The following is a 24,136-nucleotide window of genomic DNA, read 5'->3' on the forward strand; positions in this document are numbered from 1 at the left end:
TACCAATAAAAACTAGAAGCTTATCCTGTTGATGACATACCTATACATATAGCTAGTCTGCAAAGCTGAGATATGAGGTTGTAAATCTACCTAGTAACAGATGATAGACTACCTAGAACTTTGCACCATCCATTAAATATTTCTGTTCATCATTTTCTTATTCAATTACTAGATCTTTACAATAATGGGAAAATGGTGCTACAGTTAACTCCTCATTTACTCTTAATTCAACACCTTTTCAGAACGACTTTTCTCCCTGTCACTGAAAATACTGCTTAGGTCTTATTTATCACCCCTGACAGCCATACAGATTCTATTACTAGGCTACCTTGTTGTCACGTATACATTAATGACAAAGCCTACAAAACCTAGGGCTACTGAACACATGGATTTGAAGTCAATAAATGTGAATGAAGAGGTTTTTGTAGTGGGAAAAAAAATAAAGTTACATAATAATCAGTAAATATAAAAAGACAGGTTATTGATCGCTGCTTTATGGACAAATACCACTTTCCAAATGGTTTCTGAAGGTCAGGCTTGTATTTGTACTGAAAACTACTGGCATTATCTAGCCATAAAATCTTGATATAATCTAAAGTACAATCTTTCGAAACAATAGGTCCCACAAATTTAGGAAAAAAAGATGTTTGTTTTAAGTATTGAGCCAACTTATTGTTCAGTGATTTGGCTCTCCTCATAAATACAAAGTGGAAAAAATATATTGTTGAAGCTTTGACTCTAGAGAGGAGGAGTTATCTAGCAGCAAGTTTCTAATCTCAAAGCTGAGGAACATAAGGCATATTTCCAAGCTCCTTAATTAACCTCCCTAGACTTCCTACACAATTTTCAGCTATTCAGCTCTAAGCCTGAGTTTGGAGTCAGGCCTTGAACTCACAGCGATAAGGAACTAATTTATTATAGCAATATGTAAGAAAATGCAGAAGCCAGACACATTTATACTATTATTAGAAAGGGATGAGAAAGAAGGTTCACACAGGAACCTGCTCCTATTCTCATCACGTACCCAGGCAGTCTGGGTGTCACTTCCTTTCTCTAGTTTCAGGGCAATAGTCACAGATTTTCAAAATACCTGCACATGTGTTGTTTTGAGATGTTCTCTTTCCCATTTTTCCCTCCCCAAATGCTGCACCTTTCACCCAGCCAACTTTTAAAACATTCATTGGAAGCTTGCAAACAACAAGAGACAAAGGGTAGCTTTTGGGGTTGCGATTCACTTGCATGTGCGAAGGTAGTAGAAGGAGTTAGACCTTAACTTTTGCAAACAGATGTAATTGCTTGTGATAACCATTCTTTTGGGAACAGCAAAAGGATTTATAAGTGCACATCTGCCTAGGAACACAGTGAATCAATAGAAATGATGATCAAACAAAACAAAAAAAAAAATCTCACTGAATGCATTTGTTTTAATGAAGCTTCACCTATTACATGTTCCCCTATTTTCTTCCTTTGCTATCATCCTAGAAGGGAAGTACACCTGAAGCTTCAAAACACTGGCTCAGCAAGCCCTTCTGGCATTGTTCCCATGCGTACGATCTATAGACATTTGGCTACATGGACTCAGGGGAGGAAACAGTTTGGCAGAATGCTGCATCATTACTAGAAGGAGCCATGGCAACACATACAAGTAAATCTCAGCCAAACAAGCCAAAGAAGAGGACAGAGACAGATAGCAGGCTGTTACTACAAGATAATGAATTATTCGAGGACAGGTCTTTTAGGTAAAGCATCAGTTTTAACTTGTAATTCATAGAAAGTTGTTTAAGAGTTCAGCTTGAAACACAAAATGCTGGATGTTGTACTGAGATCAGCTCTATGAGGCACAGGTGGGAGATGTGAACATTCCCATGCTTGTTTCCTTGCAGAATTAGAAGACGAACAGACCACCCAATGTATCTTGGTTAGACAGATCCCATTTTTGACATTGCTATTGCAATAAGTAATCAAATAAACGTGAAGGATTAAATTACACTCAGCCATGAGCTAATTCAATTGTAACAGTTTTCACCTAAATAAGTCTTCGTAAACATTATTTGGAAAAACACTGCTCAAGCTTACTGCAGAAAAGCAGATTATTTCAGTCAAACAATTTATGATGACATTTATTGAACATAAGCATTGTAGCCTGACAATCACTTTTTGCCATTTCTTGAGGGCCAAGGATAACGGTAATAACAGTTTACATAATAATGGTATAGAAAAATCCCAAATAAGTCAAAAGGCAAAGAAGAAAAGGCTTGGAGACAAATGGAGTATTAGCTGTTTTCTAATTCTGTGTCCCTGCACTTCCCTGGAAAGACGTTATCCGAGATAATAATTATGAATACAAGATTATTCATGACTTTTTTTTTAATTTTAAAAGAGAATAAATCCATCAATAATGGTACTGTTAGCTATACATGTACTCTAAAAATGTGTCATTTTAAGATTATTTCTACCACCTCCTCTTCTTTATGGCAAACATTTGGCCAAGAGCAAGTTAAATGGCCTCAACTGAAAAATAAGCACAAGTAATGAATCTACATGACTGAAGTAAACAAACAACCTTAACTTGGAAAGAATATTTACCTTAACAATGAGATAAAGTGTACATAAGCTCAATTTTTTTCTTGTTTGAGGACAGTCTACCAACAGTTCTTAGTAGTGGTACCATATAATTTCTGCAGTCTTTCCTTATGCTGTGTATGGGTACTAAAAGCAATGTAATACTTGCCTCTTCAAGAAGACGTGTAACAGCATCTATGTCATTGTATGTTTTAGTCATCTGGCCCACTCTTTCAGCACATAAAACTGTAAGGAAATAAAATAAAACAGTCATCATATTGGGACTACTGTTAGGGGAAAAATACCCTTTAAAGAGCTTAATTTGCATAAGTTTTCATCTTAAATCTACATGGTAAACTTCTGTGAAAGTATATCAAAAGGCAAAAACAAGACAAATCTCAAGAAAAAAAAAATCAAAGCTTCAAGTTACACTGACATACTAGTGTTTCTCTTATGTAATGACTATTTGCTTTTGCTAGTGGTAGAATAAACCATTAAAATGTTAACACTTTCTTCTCTGAAGAGGAATATCTTGAGTTCGTAAAAAAAATATCAAGGAAGAAGTGAAAACAGATGTTGGTACATAACTAGGTTTCTATGACATCATTTAGTCATTGTATTATGTGTAATAGCATTACTCCATGAATCAGAAACTCCAGTACTGTTAGTAATACGTTCAACATAGAGATATGTCACATTAAGTTGATAAGAACAGGGTTTTATGGTATGAGACAGCAAAGTAAAGACAGAAACACATACAAAATAATAAACAATTCTTATAATGCAGAAACCACACCATGGTGGCCACAGTATCACTCAAAAATATTTACTTAGAGATCAATCATCTTTTCCAGTCTAAGGTGGAACCAGGAGTTTTGTCAGACTGAAGAAAGTACATGGAAATTTAGTCTACCACCACAGGTAAACCTTTAAGAAGCTACACTGACTTATTGAGAAGTCTGCAAGTTTTCTAAAAATTCACGAATAATCAGAGGAAATAACAGCATATTTTCAGCTACACCTACTCCTCAAACCCTGTAAGTCTGGGAAAAAGGGATTGTTAATGAAGTTGAGCTGATCACATGGACTATTGGTTATTAGCCTGCTGCAGGACAAGCTGTTCTTCAGGGGATTTACCCTTGACAATGTCAGTTAAAGCTCAGTCTGAAAGATTAGGCTGATGTTCATCCAAGGTAGCAGAGGAAAGACAGATAAGGCCTAATAAGATTTAAATTCAAAAACATAAAGCAAATGTATTGAGTACAGTAACAATACCAGGAGACAGCTTGTCACCCTAAGGAAACAATGCTACCCAATATATATAAATATATAATCTACACATGCATAAAAATATAGTTGATCACCACTAAGATACATTAATAATAAATCAAACACAAGATTACTGAGGTATCTATTGAAATGTTGGAGGGTTCCACACTGAGACATTAGAAATTTGCTCGAACTGCAGCAGGAAGTACAATTTTTTTCTCTTTGCTTTCCTGTTTCTGAAATCCTGTTTTAGGGGATCAGTTCCTAATGACATTTACAACATTTAGTGGCATCAGTAGTGCCAGTGAACTCCAAAGAATGCCATTCAAAAGTATTTATGTTTCAAACTAGTAATTTGACAAAAAGTACATAGTAATATAAACAAGAACTATAGAGCTGCAGAAGCAAGCATACTGTGTATGTACATTAGTCAAAAGAAGACTAATCAGGATTCCACGGGGGGGAAAAAAAAAGAAATCTAAGTAACTTGCAGAAAACATTAGCTACAGTAAACAAAGAGCTAATCAGAAGATTTCTACAAAATCTTCACCAGAAGACAGTGTCACACCCAGAAGCCTATTCACAATAAAAAAAATTAACATCACCATAAATCAAATTTTATTAAACATAGTAAGTTCATACTCATGCAATAAAATGTCTATAAGAAACCCTCAAGCCAGCAGTTTATTTTCCAAAACAAATGCATGCTAAATAGTTCCCTTGGTTACAAAATTCCCTCACTGCTATAAAATAATGTTTGAGATTGTCATTAGCAAGCTCATTCTAACTCCATACCTAGCACTAATAATCATCACTGATTATGACTATGGAAATCTCATACCATGCTAATTCAAGTGAATGTATAACTTTCCTAACATCTAGGCTGATAAAAGGACAGTGATCCCACAGACAGAATAAGGTCACCAACCTGGGAGAAAGAGTGATAAAGGTTGATGCATGCAGCTGCTCACATAACTACTTCTTCAGAACTTGCCATTTAATCTTTAACGCAGCAGGGTAACACAACAGCCTTATCACCACAGACTTATTACTAGTAAAGTAGCAGTGACCCAGTCACCATTAGCTTTTATATCTCAAAATTTCAATCAAACTTCTGTCGGTCACTATCAAAAAAAGAGGTCTTTGTGTACTACTTTGCCAGTGTGGAAGGGTTTCAATGCAGAAATAATATCTTATGCACCCTCTTCAATGTCTAAGTGGAAACAAACTTCAATAGACTGCATGTAATAAAATGCTTCCTCCAGTTAACCACCTCCTATTGGCTCTCAACACACAACACAGCAGGAGCACAGAGCTACTAACTAAAAGGCCGATTCTCCTCCTGGAGAAAGGGCAAACTAGCAAAGAGGTGCTGTTCTTCACCCCTCAGAAACCAAGGCTAGTGGGAAAGAGGAAGTGAAAAGTGAGAGAAAGCAATCCAGAAGCAGCATTTAAAAAACTCAAAGCATCATGAAGTATGCAGTTAGTCAGCCTTCACTGGTTAAAAGATTTGGCCAATTGCCAGTGCAATGATTTTTATTTCCTTCATGCTCAGAAAGACTACCAAGTGAAAAAGACATGCTACCTTGAATAACAATTTTGAACTCTGATTAGTGAAAACAGAGTGAGAGGGAAGACAAGACAAAAAACCAAAACCCACAAACCCCACAACTCTAATGGATTCTGCATAGCAGGTTTCTAGCCTGCTGGAGTTTTTGGTGAATATGAGAGCCTGGTAACACTAATGTAAAGATAAAACAAGAGTAAATTAAGGACAACACTCTCTAATACAAAGCATATGGTGCCAATTTACTGACCCCCTTTTGCTCACTTGCAAACCAGTACTGTTTTTGCTTGAAGGGGGGAGGAAGCAGAGTGTCTAAAATGCATGATGCATGCAAACATCCAAATCAAAATACATTTTTGCACCTCTCAATTTATGGAGATGGCTGTTAGATGATAAAGATAGAATTAAAAGTAATACATCTATCACAAGCAGGAGCCATAGAATTCCAGAAAAAGTCAGAAAAATGTGTTTTGGTGACTGCTTTGAAACAAATGTCACAAATCCAAAACAGGAAACAAAGAACAGGGAAAGCTTCTATGACATGATTTCCACGACTGCATTAAATACATGCAACTGAGGACATATTTGGGATTCAAAGCATTTTTTTTTCTTTAAAAGCCAAACACACAAATGCTACACAGATGAAGTATTTCTACTGCCTTCAAGTGCCTGGCACCACCTTCACACTCTCTTAAGCTCAAAAATTCACGGGTACCCACATTCCTGTGTTTCCTAAACGCAAGCAGAGCTGAATGGACGTGCTCTGCATTTATTTCTCATTGTCTGTTTAAGAAAGCATCTGAATGGAAGCTTCGTTTAGGCTCTGATCTCCACACTGACTAAAGCACTCATTCCCAAGACGAAGCAGCTCTGGGAGAAAGAGTAAAGTATGTACCCTCTTGAACTGCTCCCTGAAAGCAATGCAGCCATCTACCATGCTGCTTAGAGGAAAAAGTATAACTCCAAGAACAGGAAACAACCATGGAAGGGAAGCACAGTAAGTATACCATTATTGGGAGCTGCTGCAATGAGCCACCACCCACCCAACAGGGGATTCAGGTGGAAGAAAAATATAAGAAAAATATCAAGGGAGCCAGCAGTCACAGGTGTCCTCAGCCCTGCTTCCTGCATCCCTCCTCAAGGCATATTCCCTCTTTATTTTTAAGACCTATAAATTAGGGACGAATTAAAGAAATAAAAGAGAGCAGCTATGGCTGAAGAGGAAATCTCAGCTCTGGGAAACAGAAGGGGGATAAAATGTCATGGTAAAGTTTCACTTTTTGGGTGGATAACACTGGCCTGCATATGCAGTCTAACAGGGAAGTCTTAGAGCATGGGCATTTCCCTAGTACCAAATTTTATTTTGTCAGAAACTACATCAGGATAAGGGAATCCTGTTTATGGAGCATAGATCTCTGGCAATTTTAATAGTGATACTTCTTTTTGGCAAGGTGGAAACAGAGGACGAGCTTACTGCTTTATTTCAAAACAGTTGCCTACCCAAAGCCTTGCACTACGGCAAAGCCTACTACGTTCTTGATCTGTCATAGAAATATAGAATGGTTTGGGTTGGAAGAGACCTTAAAGATCATCCAGGTCCAACCCCCTGACATGCACAGGGACACCTTCCACTACATCAGGTTACTCAAAGCCTCATCCAATCTATCCCTAAACATCTTCAGGGATGCAACATCCATGACTTCTCCGGAAAAACTCTTCCAGTGCCTCACCACCCTCATGAGAAAAAAATTTCTTACTAATATCCAATCTAAATCCAACCTCTTTCAGCTTAAAACAGTTACTCCTCATCCTATAATTCTGCTTCCTGATAAAGCCTCGTTCCAGCCCTCCAGCTTTCCTGTAGCCCCCTTTAAATACTGACAAGCTGCTATAAGGTCTCCCTGGAGCCTTCTCTTCTCCAGGCTGAACAACCCAAACTCTCTCAGCCTGTCCTCATAGGTGAGGTGCCCCAACCCTCTGATCACCTTTATGGCCCTCCACTGGAGTTGCTCTAACAGATCCATGTCCTTCCTGTCCTTCATGGGAAGCCCTGCCTCAAAAAGAGCTTCCATCTCCCTCTCCTCTGCGCAGAGTTCTCTCCAAACACTGAAGATATAACGGCAAGTTCATTGCATCCTAAGTGTTGTGCATCGAGATGTACAGAACTGATACAGCAACACTGACTGACCAGCCATGCTCCTTACTGCCAGATACCTCTTGGCAACCATTAACAACCGGAGCCCCTGGCAGACTCTGGCTCCTCTGGTCATGTTGGTTTCATTTCTGAAAGGCTATTCATGCACTCCGAGGATAAAGCACCTGCTCTAGAAATGAAGCTGTGACTTTTAGTTGCCAATAGCTATGCTCTGGCACTGGTTACTACAAGCCCTGCATCTACTTGAGCCAAGGGTACGAGGAATTCTGAAGCTGTGCCATATTACCTATATTCCTTTTCAAATCAACTCACAAAAATTACACCCAAAAAGACTCCGTTACTGACCCAGTCTAGAAAGATTTTACATGCTTAGAGGTAAACATGGCAGCTTCTCCACAACTAACGAGGAGGGTTTGGCAGCCCTGGCTAAACTGGGGCAGAGTCTTCAGTCCTGCTGTTGCCTGTCACATTCGAGACAGCCCCGAGAGAACAACTTTAGCTAAAAGAGATAAAAATTTGAAGGAGTCAAAAATGTCACAGGAGCTTGAAATAAAAAAAAAAAAAAAAAAGAAGTGCTTCTGAAGCATGACTTGCTACCAATCCAGACTGTAACATAAGACACAGGAGTTGCTCCAGCCTCCCACTCTGCTCCCCAAATCCCTCCAGAAGGCGAGGAGCCTGGCGGGGAGCTGCGACCCTGCTGAGGGGGATAAAGCGCGACCACCGCGCACCAACTGCCACACGACCGTCAAGTCACACTAAGGGCCAGCTCCATGGGGGGTTTGGAAGAACATGGTGGTGTGAGCGGTAATGCACTCAGTCAGCAAGTACGTATCAGCACAGTGAAAAATATCAACCCCTAAGTACAAGAGGCAATGCCAACAGATTTTTTCTTCTTCTTTTTTTTTTTTTAATGTTACAGCTTAGCTTACTGTGATTTCATTGTCCTAGCTCACAAATTAATCTTTTAATATTTAAGGTGCAGTTACTGATACTTCTAGAAAAATGAATTTTAACTTGCCATTACACCTTTGATTTGAAGTGTATTAGTTTATTGCCATTTCTCTCATACAGTAGTCAAATAGCTTAGTAAATATAAAAGCCTCAAATAATTGATGTTACTAATTAATCTCAGGTTTGGTAAAAGCTCTGCTCTTGTTTCTTCTTTAAAGCTTAATGCCCAAACTCTCAGGTTGGTGGCCATTTCAAAGTACTTCCTCTAAGCAGGGCATGAACTGCAACAAGTTTTCTTGTAGTGAATGAAGAATCAAGTAAAAGGAAATTTCAACAAGATCATCACACAATTGTTCCTTCTATTAGCATCAACATATATCTGTGTGGTAACTTGGAAAACAGCCATAAAGCAAAACCATGGAGATTAAGAAAGACACCTGCAGAGAATCAAAGGCTTTACCTTATTAATATCTTGTAGTGACAGGATGAGGGGCAATAGTTATGAACTGGAGACAGGCAGATTTAAACTAGACATATAGAAGATTTTCTTCACCATGAGTGGTGGGGAGGCACTGGCACAGGTTGCCCAGGGAAGTTGTGGATGCCCCATCCCTGGAGGTGTCCACGGCCAGGTTGGATTGGACCTTGGGCAGCCTGGTCTAGTGGGACGTGTCCCAGCCCATGGCAGGGGGTTGGAACTGGATGGTCTTTAAGGTCCCTTCCAACCCAAACTATTCTATGATTCTATGATCTCCACATCCAGACCCCACAACTTCCCGTCACCACAGTGCACATACCATTTACTGATACAGCTCAGCATTGCTCTTCCATTAAAATTAAAACTTTTCTTGAAGGACCTTCGATTACTAGCCACTGAATTACTATTTTGGCATTCTCCTCCATTCACTTCATGTCAAGAAACATCGGGATTGCTGTCCTTACAACTAATAAATGGGTGTAGGGCTTAAAACAGGACCTGGACTGTAAATCTTTCAAAAATCCTAAAACAAAGTTACAAAGCTATGTTAAAAGCCATATATTGCCAGCTATCTCCCCACCCTAAATATGGGACCTTTCCCTATTCCAACTCTGGGATGGATTGGATGTGCCAATGCTTTCAAGAATTACTAGCACCCATTTTCTCTGCTTTAGTGTTTCAAGATTCCAGAGCCCTGCACAGCCTCTCCTTTAATCAATGTCTTTGTAAGACAAACCAAGTATTCTTAATTTTCTGTCAGTCAGACTGTTGTAGTGCCTGAAGTTTAGATTTTAACACAAGACTTTTTTTTATTATTAACTTCGGCTAGATTCCTAGCCTTCACTTACCCAGTGCTTTAGATAATGAGGATTTTTAACCTAACTGTTACATTATAAAACTGAAACAGTTGTGAACAGCTGCCATCACAGGTCCTAAACAGCTAACAGTCTTTTCCTGTCCTATCTGCAAAGCAAGAGTCAAAACACAGCCCAGTTTCAATTGACCCAACAAATCACTAACCAGTGAAAACTAACACACTGTCTTTCACGGTTCAGGTCCTTTTTTAATCAGCAAAACCAGCAGACGCTATCAACAGATATCCCTGCAAACAGTTTCATTGCAATCAGCTCAAAGATGAGCTCATCAAATGAAGAGTAAATACATTGCTGTCAGGCAAATTTACCATTCCAAAACAATGCACTGACTCGAGGACTGTTCTGCCTAGACGCTTATGAAGCTGCTTTGAACACTCACCAAGAGAACTTGTTCTCTAACACTGCCAAGCATAACACTAGTTCTGTGTCAGAGGCTCTAGAAACAGGACTGAGTACAGTCACAACATCTAGATGTTGGGACAGGGAAAAACCTCACTACATCAAAAGGACTATGGAAATGATAGATAAGTAGTAAGAACATGTTCTGCTCTCGGAACAGGCCAAACAGTTAAGGAGTCTTAATTACACAGTTTTTACCCCCTTCTTTTCAATAATTATAAATGTTTAAAGTGAAGTCTATTTTCAAGACTTCCTATTTCTGATACCAAACTTATAGTCAGATATGGCCAAAATATTTCTTTCGCTCAGTGTGAAAAGGCTACACGCTGGTGTTTCCATCTGCTTTATTTACAGGATAGATTGACTCACCCCCAAGAGAAATACTATCATTTATAAATGCACTCATGTGCAAAGATACATAGAAATACCACATACCATTTTTGTGCATCTGTATCACTACTACACTGAGTGCGTAGGTGACCTGAATGTAGAGGTGGAAGAGAGAAGGCATCTTTAAAAGGCATTTCCAGTACATATTGAGCTTTTGAGGGGAAGACACTGCAGAAGGACAGGGCTAAATTTATCCTAGATGGAACTCAACATTTTTTTTCTCTCCCAATCAAAAAGAACAGCTTCAGACTATACTTAGATCCGCATGAAAGGTAAAGTTTGCAGGGAGAATAAGAACAGCCTGATGTATGTTTCAGCAACAATTTAGTCAGCAGAAAAAAAGGAATCAAACATAACACAACAGTCAGTTGGCCTCTTTCAGTAAGTTTCTTCCCCACCCCAATCCTCAGTTTTGAAATTTCCTTTTGCCAGCATCTTAGTATTTCGCACAGACAAACTCTTGCAAGATCCTTCAGAGACCTATAACAGGAGAGATGGATAGTTTACTGACCAATTATCAACGAAATGCAGGTGGGATATTTGGTTCTGAGGAAGTATTTACAGGAAAGTCCAACGCAACAGGATTCAAAGAGCATCTTACATCCACTAAGCCTTTAGATGCAGGAACCTTCCCATGGTGAATAAGTGCGTAAGTAAATTCACAGCAGGACAGATTCTCTGTGCTAACGATTTGTCAAAGCACCCTTACATCAGCTTTAGGGTGGCATATTTTGAATTGCCAATTCTCTACCACAAAACCGCTATTTTGGAGTGAAATTTATGGCACATAAAATAACATAAATGGTGTAATACAGCTTTTGGCACCTGAAGCCCTGAAAAAATTTGCCAGGCTGGCTGGAAGCAGCCCTTGTCTGGATACACTTTGATGTAGCAGGTGCACATGGGTATTTTCTATGTACATACATTCACATTCTCACTAGTTGCCTGCAACACTGCAGATGTCTATTATTTCCAAAAAGTATGACAAGATTATTTTTGTTGAAAGGTTAAGTTACAAAACCCACAACTTGAAAGCACATAGATTGAAATAATCCTAGTTCACAGACAAGCACAGAACTGCTGCCCTGTGCTTTTTCTTATTTTCAGAAGTACCTGTTGGAAATAACAACCTAAACCACAATCTCATTATGCACATATGAGCTGTACATATAAAAAAATGCACTACACTTCCAAGGAAAGAATTTCCCAAATCCAGTTTCATTATTAAAAAAGGTATTGCATAGCCTACATCTGTTGATCATCTATTCCTTGTTTAAAAAAAGGGTACATAAATTAGGATTTATCCTATACAGGAGTACTATCTTCATATTTCATCTGAATATACAGGCTACACATTAGAAAAAAAATGTAAAATTTAGTCATTTAAATCCAGAAACATCACTCAAATGATTTACACATTGTCATGTGCTACTAGCATAGAAATTTAAAACCAGAAGTTGACAAGTACCTTCTTCCAAGATATCAAGGCTCTGCCTGTCAAACGTGTGTTTTCTCTTGTTTTCATTTTCATGGTCATATTCAAAGCTTTCCTCTTCGTTTACTGACATTGCTGAAGTTATCCCAGATAGATACAATACGGTGCCTTAGTCTCACAGGCAATGGGAAGTCATTCCCTCGAAGGCTGGATTTTCGGGGAGAGTGAAGTAAGGTCTCCACAAAGCAGGATACCATCTTTCCTTACTCACATGCTCAGCCAGGGAGCTCCTGAGTGACTGAGTATTTGTCCTTAGCACAACAGCTTTGTGTTGTACAGATGGGGTGGAGGATGGAAGAGACCATCTGTCTAATAATTACTAGAAGATTTATGTTGTTCCTTATACCAGCCAGGTTTTGCTCAACAGCTTCACTAGCATATTTCAGACAGAACAAGGGTGCTGAAAACCCCCTCCTAGCACACTCCTCGCGTCAACAAGGTGTTCTCTCCTCTGCCCCTGCTATCCCAAGTGAAGTGGTAGCTTCCCACAAGTGTCTCAGCCACACAGAAGTCTGACCCAGCCTCCGACTGTCACACCTGGTGAAGGGTGTGCACCTTCACCAAGTTAAATCACCTCTCAGGTTGCCTAATGCTGCAAGTAACAGATTTCAGAGGAACAGTGAACAGCCCAAGCCTGCCTAATCCCACCCAGCAGGGAGCCCTTTAAAGCTGTAGGTGCTGTATCGTATGGTCTGGCTGCAGCACACACCACACACTTAGACCACTGTGTGGAGAACTGGAGTCAGGGAGAGGAGGCAGGGGTTTGGGGCTATTTTTATCGCTTTCACAAAAGAGATTACTCTTGCATGAAGCATTTAAAGGACATATCACATCAGCTGTCAAATGCCATGCTTTCTACAGTCATCTTTACTCTTCTTTCTGTTGTGGGAAATGAAATTCCTCAGGTACACATATGGAACCCCCAGCGCGTTTCCAAGGGCGTGTTTCTCCTCTCTGTTCAACAACAGAACCCCTTGTGCTCTTGGTCTCCAACAGGTTGTGTTTGCTAAACTTGACTACACACACAGGGCAGGTTAACTTTCTTATGTAACTTTTTGCAGGTATAGATCTTTAATCTTTGCCAGGTTGCCTCCCTTACTTTCAATGGCAAACAGGTGCCCTTTGGTGCTTGCAGAAAACATTCTTATCTGTGCCACGAGGCAACACGGGGACAATGCAAGGCCAAGGCAGCTCATCACCCTCCTAGGGCACTTAGCTGCTAGGGAGGGAGGTAGACAAATTTCAAGCCAGCAGAATGTGACAGTTAAAGTCATGCAAGAAGAATTTCTTTATTAGCACTTCTCTAGTGGTGTGGAAGTATAAGGTAGTATGAGATAGGAACGAACTGATTTTATACAATCATGACAAATTATTCTGTTTTAAGTTTCATACTCCTGATATTTATATACAAACAGTAGAATGAGTTTATGAAATACACATAAGTGCTTGCTGAGGAAAGGAACACTCACTTCAATAAAGATAGACCTTAATACTCAAACTTAACAACCTTGGACCTTGGACTACCAAAATTTACTGCAACACACAGCAGCTTCAACAACCTCAAGAACTCAGTTGGGAAGAAAGAGGACTGTAGGATTGTCCCTTCCACCCCATACCATGACATTAAAAGATGTAGTTCTAGTAACAATGTAATGCAGATCACTTCTAGTTTCTGATTCCTTAGGGGGTTTTATGTATCTTCATTTCTGCCCATAACGGTGAACTAGAACACTTTAAAAATAATTTTTAAAAAAAGCCAAGACAGCAAGAGTCTTAAGTACCTACTTGCAATCCAGTGTCAATGTACCACATTTTGGTAATAACTGCAGAATGGAAATTCAGAGTGTAACCAAAGCAATAAGACTCAGATATCTTTAAGAGAACGCAAGAAGCATCTTTAAAAGCTCAGGACAGAAAGCCTCCAATTGCCAATCCTGTTGATTTTAAATTCTCATTGATTTTAACATTGCTTACAAGTGTTCAACTATAGCTAACTAACTAGGTTATAAAAGAGAGCAGTGCAGTGGAAGACTGAAAATATGCACACTGCTGCCCAACATACAAAACAATGTAAGGAGAGTAAAGGAATATTCCCACAAGCTGACTTCTGAACTGTGACTCACATCAACTCCTGCCATGCAGAAGGACTCTAACATTCAAAAGCTGAGAGAAAGACAAGTGTTGCAATGCCTATGTTGGTATCAGCATATGATAAATGCTGATGCAAATTCAGTGGGTGGAGAAGGAATGTGTACCGCACCCTCACACTATCAACTCTTTTTTAGTGTTATTCTGCATTAAGGCCTTTTATTAGTGCAGGAATATTTACTAGCTAAAGATTCAGGGCCAGGTTTCCAAAAGATACGAAACAATAAGCAGCTATGGAGGAAAAAAAAAGCAACATGGTATATGGTTCTGAAAATACACATTCTAATCACCAAAGATTCAAAAGAGGTTTTTAATATTTCCTGTAAACACATACTCCTGGACTTAAAGAACATACTGGAATGAACACTCATTCTTACAGGTTGCCACTGCAAAGTAATTTGGCATACTTGCTGCAATCACTGCTTTGAATTAGTGGCTAGAGAGATGTAGTCCTTTCAGGGACCTTGCCAAGTGAGTTGCAATGCTTGCACTACGCAGAAGCACATCTCTCGTGCGATGCTTGCATTAAGGTACAGACCACCTTCAGTAACTTGACAGTCAAGCAGGAAACACACAAACCAGGAGCCAGCTTGAAGAAGGGTGAGGCTAGACACAATACAAATAAACTCTCTTATCCTGACTCATTATTTCCAAGGAACTCCAATGCATTCAAATCATTTTACCCTTCCTTTATCAATACAGCTATCTAGACTTCTGCACAATTAACCACATTCATTTTGACCACAATTATCTAAAAATAACAATGCTGTGTTTAGAACAAAGAGATTCTCCATAAGTTAACAAGTTCTAAAAAAAGCAACTAAAACAGCAGCACCCACATTTAAAAACACACTGATGAAGAAATGTGGGTGTTTTGGGGTGGACTTTTCAAGGAGGGAGGATAAATTGGTCATTGAATACGTGCCTTCTATTAAAATGTACAGCCAAACAAAGTTAGCTTGTACAAATATTTAAAGGTTTTGCATATTTCCCACTCTTTCAAAAGCCCACCCGAATTATTTTCTGTCAACTTTAACTGAAGGACAGCACATTACTTTCGCAGAAAGGGAATGAAACAGGATTAATTGGGAAAATGCCTATCTGAAAATTCAGCAGCTGAACAGAATGAAGAGGAAAAATACCTCTATACTGAAAAATAAGTCACATAAAGATAACATACAAGTAGAAGTAGCTTAGGTCTGATTGGATAAAGAACAGACAGTCTATGGAGTGGAATAAAGAAAAAGTAACATGGCAAAAAGTAGAAAACTAGATTAATTATATCAATGATTAGATGAACATAAGCAAGGTTCAACCACATTTATTCAAGTATAGAGATAAAGGACACAGGAGCAAAACAAGAATAGCCTGAAAGATAATTTAGCTGCATACCCATAGGGCAAAGGCTATTTCAGAGACTGCATGCTACAAGCATTTGTAAGATTCTCATGGATTTAGATGTCATAACCACAGTCAGCAACCACTCAACCTCCAGAGTAACACCAGGAGACAAAAGGGGCTAATGTATTAGGGAGACAATGACTCATCATAAAAGCCCAGCCACCAGCCAAGCTCCTGCCTTAAGGGAGAAGGCATCAAGGAAGGCATATTTTAAGTAAAAAGGTTGACTGCGCTACTCACAGAGGGGGCAGATGTGTTTGCAAGGTTACCTGTAACTAAGGTGCACAGAGAGAAAACATGGATAACCAAGAATTCTCAGAGAGCTGCAGCAGGCAAAAAAAAATATTCTTTTAATGCTATCTTAAAGCAGGGGGTAGGAGGGACTAAAAAAAAAAAAAAAAGCGGGGGGCGGGAGACGGAGAGAAAAGAGAGAACCAGGACACAGTTTCACAGTTTCACATCTGCAAAGGCACACTGGTATAAACAAGGCAAGGGCAAGTAATCATGCTTAAAGCATCTGAGAGGTCAAGGAGAACAGGCATTAAATATTGCTAATCATTGTTCAGCTAAAAAGAAAGTTATGGAGATTGCTGATAAGCATTTCAGTGGGCTGGAAAATAGAACAGAGGAGAGCAGCTGAAAACAGAACAGATAATAACAGTTCAGTGTGAACAGGAGGAAAATACAGGTAGGGGTGGAAAGTTACAGGAAAGAACAAAAGCAGGATAAGGGGTGCCAGAACAACCAAATGTGAGACGAAGTTGCTCAGGCAAACATAAAAGGGGTTTGAAGCTTCAACATAACTGACAGACAGGGCACACGGATGGGTGAGGTAAAAAAAGGAAAAGGCACTTTTTCTCCACTAGAAACTGAAACTCATGGCCAACAAAAGGAGGAGGAAATAGCCAATTGCACACGCTCAGAGTCACTAGGAATTGTAGACTATGAACTCAGAGGCATGGAGTTGTTCAGCTAGAAATAAACAAGTTATGGAACAAACCACAAGAAAAGTAATTTGATCCAAACTCAACCTGCATTTCTCTAGAAAGCATTGTTCATTGAGAGGATGAAAAATACTGGCCTAAGAAGGAGGCAGCGGGAGAATGCTATTCCTGAAAGTTTCTATGGGTAACTACTAGAGCAACTTGATCTTATGGCAGGTGCTCCTGCCTATTGCAGGGAGGCTGGAACTGGATGATCTTTAAGGTCCCTTCCAACGCAAACCATTCTATGATCTTATGATGCTTAACTGTTTATTTAGCTGTTTGGGAGTTTGTGCAAGTTTTCACCTTATTTTCACACCCAAGTTGCATTTTGTGCACTTTTTTTTAAGAATCGACTTGGTTTTCTCAGAAACCCCACCCAGATGAACCTAGAATTTTACAGTGTTGTCTTTTACAATAAGGGTCTAGAAAAGTTTCATCTCTTACTCTTTTATGATTGGTTCTGTCAATCTCAAAGTCTGCTATGAAAACAACTACTTTCCTACTCAAGTAACATATCCAGTGCTTTTTCCTTACCCTTTCCATCTACACAATACATTTCATTGATACCAAGTAAGGCAACAACTGTCACTCATATTGTAAAATATTGTACTAGAAAATATATCCAAAAAGCACAGGATAATAGCTCTTATTTACAGACGTTTCAACGTACTGTAATGTTAGTTAAAACCAGTGATTCAATCTACATGTCATACTCTATTTACCTTATTGCCTAATTCTATTTACTCCTATCCAAAAATAAACGCTGTAAAGGACCTTACGTAAAGAGATTAATTCATTATTCCAACCTGAGAAAGTTATTGTAAAGATCTGTAAATTGTAAGTTTTGAGCATTTGTTCATTTGATTTTGCAAGGTACTTAAGAATACCACCACCAAATCCAAGTCACAGACATCATTACAGTCCATACAAAGGTTCATTAAACGAGGTGAAAGGGTCCCTTCTTTACCTATTAAGTAAAACAACAGCATTGAAACCTCATATTACTAGTGTAATTGTGGAATGCTTTTTCTCTTGAAGAAACCATATGCTGCTAAAGTAATTATTAAAGAAAGTAAAACAAAGCCACAGTGTTGTAAAAGAATGTATGAACAATTTCATCAGAAAAATAATTCCGCAGGATAGTATCTTGTGAGGTTTTCTATCAGTTTAAATATACCATTGACCAAAAAGGGTGAACTGGGTAGATTTCACAATTGAAAACACACATACATTTGAGTTCCAAAGAATCCACGTATAGCAGAGAAATAAGCTCTCTAACTACACTTCATCTTGTCTTAAAATAGATGTTCAAAACAGGTCAGCTGAGCCGCAACTGCCTATCACTCTCTGCTGAATATAAAAAGCATCTCAGGCAAATGCCTCTGGTATTGGCAAATACATAGCAGAAAAAACAAGTATCAATCAAGAGACAGGCATCTCATCTAATACGCCATCTGCTCTAGGTTTTTGAAAAAGCTCTATTTTCTACTGTATTTTAAAGCCACCTTTTGTATCCCACTACAGTCATAAAATCTTTCTCCATCAACAGGAAATGCCAATGCTACTTTGAACCCAAATTAATATACCAGTATCAAAGGCCAAAGACCATGCCTTCCACAGCACCACTCAAATCCTTCTCTCTTTCTTGCACTCTTCAGCTAAGAGAAGCAAAAGAAAACTAAAGCCCCAAATACTTCAAGCAGCCAGCTCACCAACTCCAATTCAGGAGATCTCAGCTTATGGAAAAAGCACACTGGGTGGGGGCTCAGCATTCACAAGAAAACTTGTCAGCCCAGAATCATGCCAGCCCTACAGAGCTCCTGAGGCCCTGATCCCACAAGGTATTTAAATACTTGCCCAACACCTGTTGCTTATTCCATTACTGTAGAACTCCTGTAGCTTCTCCAATGCAGTACACATCTTAAGACAAAATTGAGGAGCAGGTGAAGTCAGACATTTAGGCATAGCACACTTCTGTATAATGGCACTTTGACCAGATCAACAAAGGACCATAAAATAGAAAAATATAGAGAAGGCTACCTGTTTTTTACCTGGAAAAAAAAAAATCAGCTACAGCTTTTAATGACAGTACAACTGTTCTATCTTTTAAGTTCATAAAACCAGGCCACCTCAGCCTGTTACATCATGTGGATTAATCAGATGCTACAGTATTTACTAGGGTTAAACCTAGATGATAGTGGTTACATAATGAATTCAGTTCAACCTAAAGTCGTCAGATATTTCAAATAAATATGCACTCTTCCTCTCTGAACACCTGGATAGAAATAATCAGCTACATATAAGTTCAACAAGCTTCTAAAATTGCATTCCATTCCAAAATCTAGAACAGAGAAACAAATTGAGACATATGCCACTCAAAAGAACATAAAAATCCCATTAATTCTTTCACACATACCTTTACTATTTGTGCCCCCTCTGATATTGTTATTAAAGCACTATCTTTGTGTACTACATATGTACAAGATCCCCTAGCCCCATATTCCTTACTCCTTTCTGTTCTTTGCTTCACTGTGATCTTGGACTTGCCTTGCTTAACCCAAGCTCTCAAACCAGAATAAAATCCACAGACAATTACTGCTTCCCCCAAAGGCTGCATTTTGTTTTACAGGTTACCAAATGAGTGCCATCGATGAAGAATCGTGATTTTTCCACCCTGCTGAGAGCACAGTTTTAGCCGTTCCTTAACCTTCCTCAAGTGCCTTCTATCACAAGGCTGATGAAAACATTCAGTGATAAAGAAATAATCACCCAAGCAAATACCAGAAAAATCACAAGAGGCCTAGAAGGCAGTGCTCAGAGTTTATAATTCTTCCAATTCAAAAAGTTAACCTGTTCACTTTTAAGAAGCTACAGTTATAGATGTCTTTCACAGACAACCAGAGGGAAAACAGGTACTGTCTGTTAACAAGTTAAATATACACATATTACTGCATTTTGACAGTGCAGAAAAACCACAAGGACTTAAAAAGTCAAGTCAATACAGAATATTACAGCAAGTGTATTCATACTCTGCTGAATTATTATACATATAGTTACAACTCAAATATTTCTCCCCCTGCCCAAAGACTGCTCATATAGTGCATATGCTCCTCTGCCACTCCCTTTGAAAAATAGAGCTGTAACAGCAGAGTCTCTTGCAGCATGCTCACAAGAGATGTCAAGGTACAACAGAGATGCGGGCATCTCTGCTAAACCAGGGTGCCGCCTTTTTCAAGGTACTTCATTTTTAAAACCTTTAATAAATGATGGTCCAGTCTTACCAGCTCCCAACTCTGCAACAAGGTACTAGAAAGAAATATTTACCATCTGTGCATTCTTCATAATACCAGTCCAATTCATAATAATCTGCTTCAATAAATTTCTGCATAGTCAGTATCCTTCAGCAATATAGATGAGATTTCACTTCGCTGCTAAGGTCAAGTGAAATGCAGCCATGCCTTCCTGCCTTTGCAAAATACCATATCGCAAGGAAGCTCACAGAAAGCCAAAAATGAGCTGGACATCTTCAATGAGTCTGCAACTAAAATAAAAAGGGGGTGCAGAAAGTGGATTCAAGAAAAAAAAATTAAAAAAGAAAAATAGAAAAAGGATGCCGAAAGGAACAGCAGATGCCCTGGCGGCTGTTCTAATAAAGAAGCTCTGCACAGGAGCCTTGGATGGGTGTTAACAAAATCATCCTATCAAAAGGCTGATGCGCTGACGTGGGGGACACACACCACCGCCTGGCTGTTTCTAACTCATTCCTTTCCTCCCTAGGCTCCACATCTCTTTCAGTCTAACATGTTGCCATGGAGACAAGCTGGCTCCAAAAAAGAGATGCAGAGATGAAAAAAATGCATTTTGCTGTTTCTGGCTTTAGGGACTATTAGTACCCCCTCCATACTGGAAACAAAAATCCTTGCTCAGAAAGATGATACAACTCTCTGCTGACTGCTCCCGGAATAGCAGCATCATGCCAGCACAATGCACAGGGTACATGCAGTACATTAATAATGAAAATCTAGTCCATTACTACTCTCCTCCACATGGTCTGATAGAAGCCTGCCTTCCCCACGGAAAAAAAATGAAACTACATTACCGCTTTGTTACATTATTCTGAGCTGATATAATAGAAGCCTTTATTCACTCTGTTACTGCCAAAGCAGCAAACAAAATGATAGAATTCTAAGAATTAGGACAGCAAAACTCATCCTTTTGCAATAAAGATGATCTGCTTCTGCTCTTTGCCTTCTTCGTGAGCCACTGACCCTTCTCCTCTCCCCCACCCCGGCCAAGCATCTAAGCTTCATAGTCATAATCAAGGGGTTAGTACAAACTTTCAATATTCCTAAAACATGATTAGGTTCTTCACACAGAATGGCTTAATGTTCCTGCTCGCCATTTTGGCAATGAAGAAAAAAAATGTTGCTTTTGCAGCACCCAATAAAACCTCCTTTAAGCTACTAGAAGAGAATCTGTCTGAGGAACAGAAGTCATTATATCATCATCAAGAACAGCAATTCAAAAAGCATGTCTGAATCTGTGCAGGTACAGTTACTAAAGGGACTGATATTCATTTTGTTCATAACCGCCATACACTCTTCACCCCTTTTTTAGGAAACTATTTCTTTGTGAACGCCAGTTCAGGTGTTAATAACACAAAATAGGAGGCCAGACTGGCTCTGGCCAGGGGAGTGTCTGTGCAGCTGAAGGCTCCATCTGCAAGAACAGCCATAAGGGAAAACCAGCCAACACCCTCAATTGCCCTCCCAACCTCTGATTTTTTCCAGCTTCAGAGACAGCCCGAGACAGATACAATTTCTACTTTCAGCAATTCTTGAAGAACTTATCTTGTCTATTCTTGAGTTCATATGTATTTTTAGCACCTCCAACATCCTTTTGCAAGGAATTCCACCTATTTACTACACATGATAGAAGAAACCCTCACCTTTTGCTTTGTAAATCACTTTTATTAACTTAATTTGATGCTTCCAGCTCTGGAAACCTGAACACTCAATTCACCTCTTCTTTCCAACTGCTCCTGATTTTGCAGATTTCTATTAAGCATTCTATTTCTAGATTTCAGATTTCTATTTCACCTTCACTTGTGACTTTTCTAGGTTGCTACCACTTACTCCGCTCCCTTACCAGTACCATTTTGCCTTACTGTAACAGAAATAGACTAAGAAATATAATCATAGAATCACAGAAGAGTTAGGGTTGGAAGGGATCTTAAAGATCATCTAGTTCCAACCCCTCTGCCATGGGCAGGGTCACCTCCCACTGGATCAGACTGCTCAAGGCCCCATCCAACCTGGCCTTGAACACCTCCAGGGATGGGGCTTCCCTGGGCAACCTGTGCCAGTGCCTCACCATCCTCATAGTGGAGAATTTCTTCTTAACATCTAATCTAAATTTTCCCCTCTTCTAATTTAGAGCTATTCCCCCTCATCCTATCACTCCATGTCCTTATAAAAATCCCTCCCCTGCTTTCCTAGAGCCCCTTCAGGTACTAGAAGGTCAATATAAGGCTTCCCCTGAGCCTTCTCTTCGAGGCTGAACAGCCCCAACTCTCTGAGCCTGTCCCTACAGCAGAGGTGCTCCAGCCCTCTGATTGTCTTCGTAGTTCCATTCCAACTTCGTAGTAGTTGGAATGGAACTCATTCCAACAGTTCCATATTCAGAGGAAACCACATCAATTTCATAACCACATTAGTATATCAGACATACTCATTATCACTGCAGTAACTCTGAGGTTGGGAATTGTCATATCCCTTTTATATATTGATAGCTGATGCACAGATTAACAGATCTGCTCATGCATCTGCCATGAGACTGTCAGTGGCAACTAGTTGTGTTATTTCCTCAGCTTCAAAGCTGCAGACCAAGGCCAAACTCAAATAACCCTTTGCCTGCAAGTACATTACTTCACTGGAAAATAACGTGTTTTTAAGTCAGCAAATCTAAAAAAAAAAAAAAGGGGGGGTAGTGTTCAGCACTTGCAATATAATAACCTATTTGGTAATTTGCACAGGATTCCCCTCTACTCAGCACTGGTGAGGCTGCACCTGGGGTACTGTGTCCAGTTCTGGGCTCCCCAGTACAAGAGAGGCATGGACATACTGGAGAGAGTCCAGTGAAGGGCCACTAAGACAATTAGGGGATCAGAGCATCTCTCCTATGGAGAAAGGCTGATACAGCTGGGATAGTTTAGCCTGGAGAAGGCTCAGGGTGATCTCATCAATGTATAGAAAAACCTGAAGGGAGGCTGTGCAGTGGACAGAGCCAGGCTCTTTGCAGTGGTGCCCAGTGACAGGACCAGAGGTGATGGGCACAAACTGAAACACAGGAGGTTCCCTCTGGACATAGCAGATTTTTATTTTTGTTTTTAATATGAGTTTGACTAAGCACTGACACAGCCTGCTCCAGGGAACACACCTGAGCAGGGGTGTTGGACTAGATGACTTGCAAAGGTCCCTTCCAATCTCAATCATTCTGCTGCTCTGTCATTCTCTAGGTCAATGGCCTCCACCCATTTACTTCACTTGCTTAGTAGCTGCAGACTAAGATTCTTTGAACTTCTCTCATTATACAAAATACTTATTTCAACTTCCTAGACAGAAGGAACAAAGGCACCAGGTTTCTGAACACTGTGATAGATACAGAGATTGAAGGGCTAGAGCTCTTTCGCAAATACTGTTCCCCATTACCACTGTGAGATGTTCCTGGCTGGGCAAACTGGAGCCCATGAGTCTAAACCGCTAGTTTTGTCTCATTTTGCTCTTATGCCTCTGTTTGTTCTGGTTCCCAAGCCAGCCTTAGCAACTGGGGCCAAGGTCTGCAGCTCTCTCGTAGATGTGGCCATCAGTCAGTCTCCACCTCAGGAGATGCAATGTTTGTACTTCAGTTACTGCTGGTGGAGTCGGTATTAACACCTAAGTCAGTCAACCTGCTCTAGGCTGGAAGCCCATCATTCTTGTGCAAGGAAGCACAGCCTTGATAAAGGCACCACCACATGGATTGCACTTTGTCCCCATTTGCAGGATACCAAAATGCTAAGTCAACAAGAATTTTGATAAACAGTCACACCTGAGCCTTGGCTGACAGAATAAAAGCCATTGTTGTCTTCAGCTTCTATCTCTCTGTACCCACTACAGACCAGGAAATCTTTAAGCCCTATCAGCTTCTAGCCTTACACATGGAAAAGCAAGAAAAAACATTGATTTCCTCACAGAGGGGACTGAGGCTATCCCAGCCATTACTTTTCCATCAAGATAACCGTAGTCCTCTTGAAACCAAGAAGCCCACTGAGTTAACAAGCATCTAAAAAACAAAACTTACTTTCATTTTTACAGAGATAGCATTATTTTGGCTTCATTTTGCCAATTAGATTTCTATTATGCCCAATATGGATGTGAAAGCAGTGCCATCAATGTACATGAACTTCAGGTTAGTCA

At 39.7% G+C, this 24,136-nt stretch overlaps 1 protein-coding gene across 10 annotated transcripts in view; it reads right to left on the bottom strand.

The window, feature by feature from the left end:
• TRAK1 (trafficking kinesin protein 1) overlaps positions 1-24,136 on the bottom strand; it is a 134,740-nt gene that overhangs the window by 38,349 nt on the left and 72,255 nt on the right. For 3 of the 10 annotated variants that reach the window (XM_069859954.1, XM_069859952.1, XM_069859963.1), the window contains one exon: positions 2,732-2,808. In XM_069859954.1, the coding sequence (XP_069716055.1) occupies positions 2,732-2,782 (51 nt within the window). In that variant the 5' untranslated portion in view covers positions 2,783-2,808. Of the gene's footprint in view, positions 1-2,727; positions 2,809-12,117; positions 12,378-20,003; positions 20,326-24,136 lie in introns of those variants that run through there. The other 7 variants (XM_069859960.1, XM_069859958.1, XM_069859957.1 and 4 more) reach the window with 7 other exon arrangements.

This window comes from Phaenicophaeus curvirostris, chromosome 6 (genome assembly GCF_032191515.1).
Source record: "Phaenicophaeus curvirostris isolate KB17595 chromosome 6, BPBGC_Pcur_1.0, whole genome shotgun sequence".
Classification (NCBI taxonomy): Eukaryota; Metazoa; Chordata; class Aves; order Cuculiformes; family Cuculidae; genus Phaenicophaeus; species Phaenicophaeus curvirostris.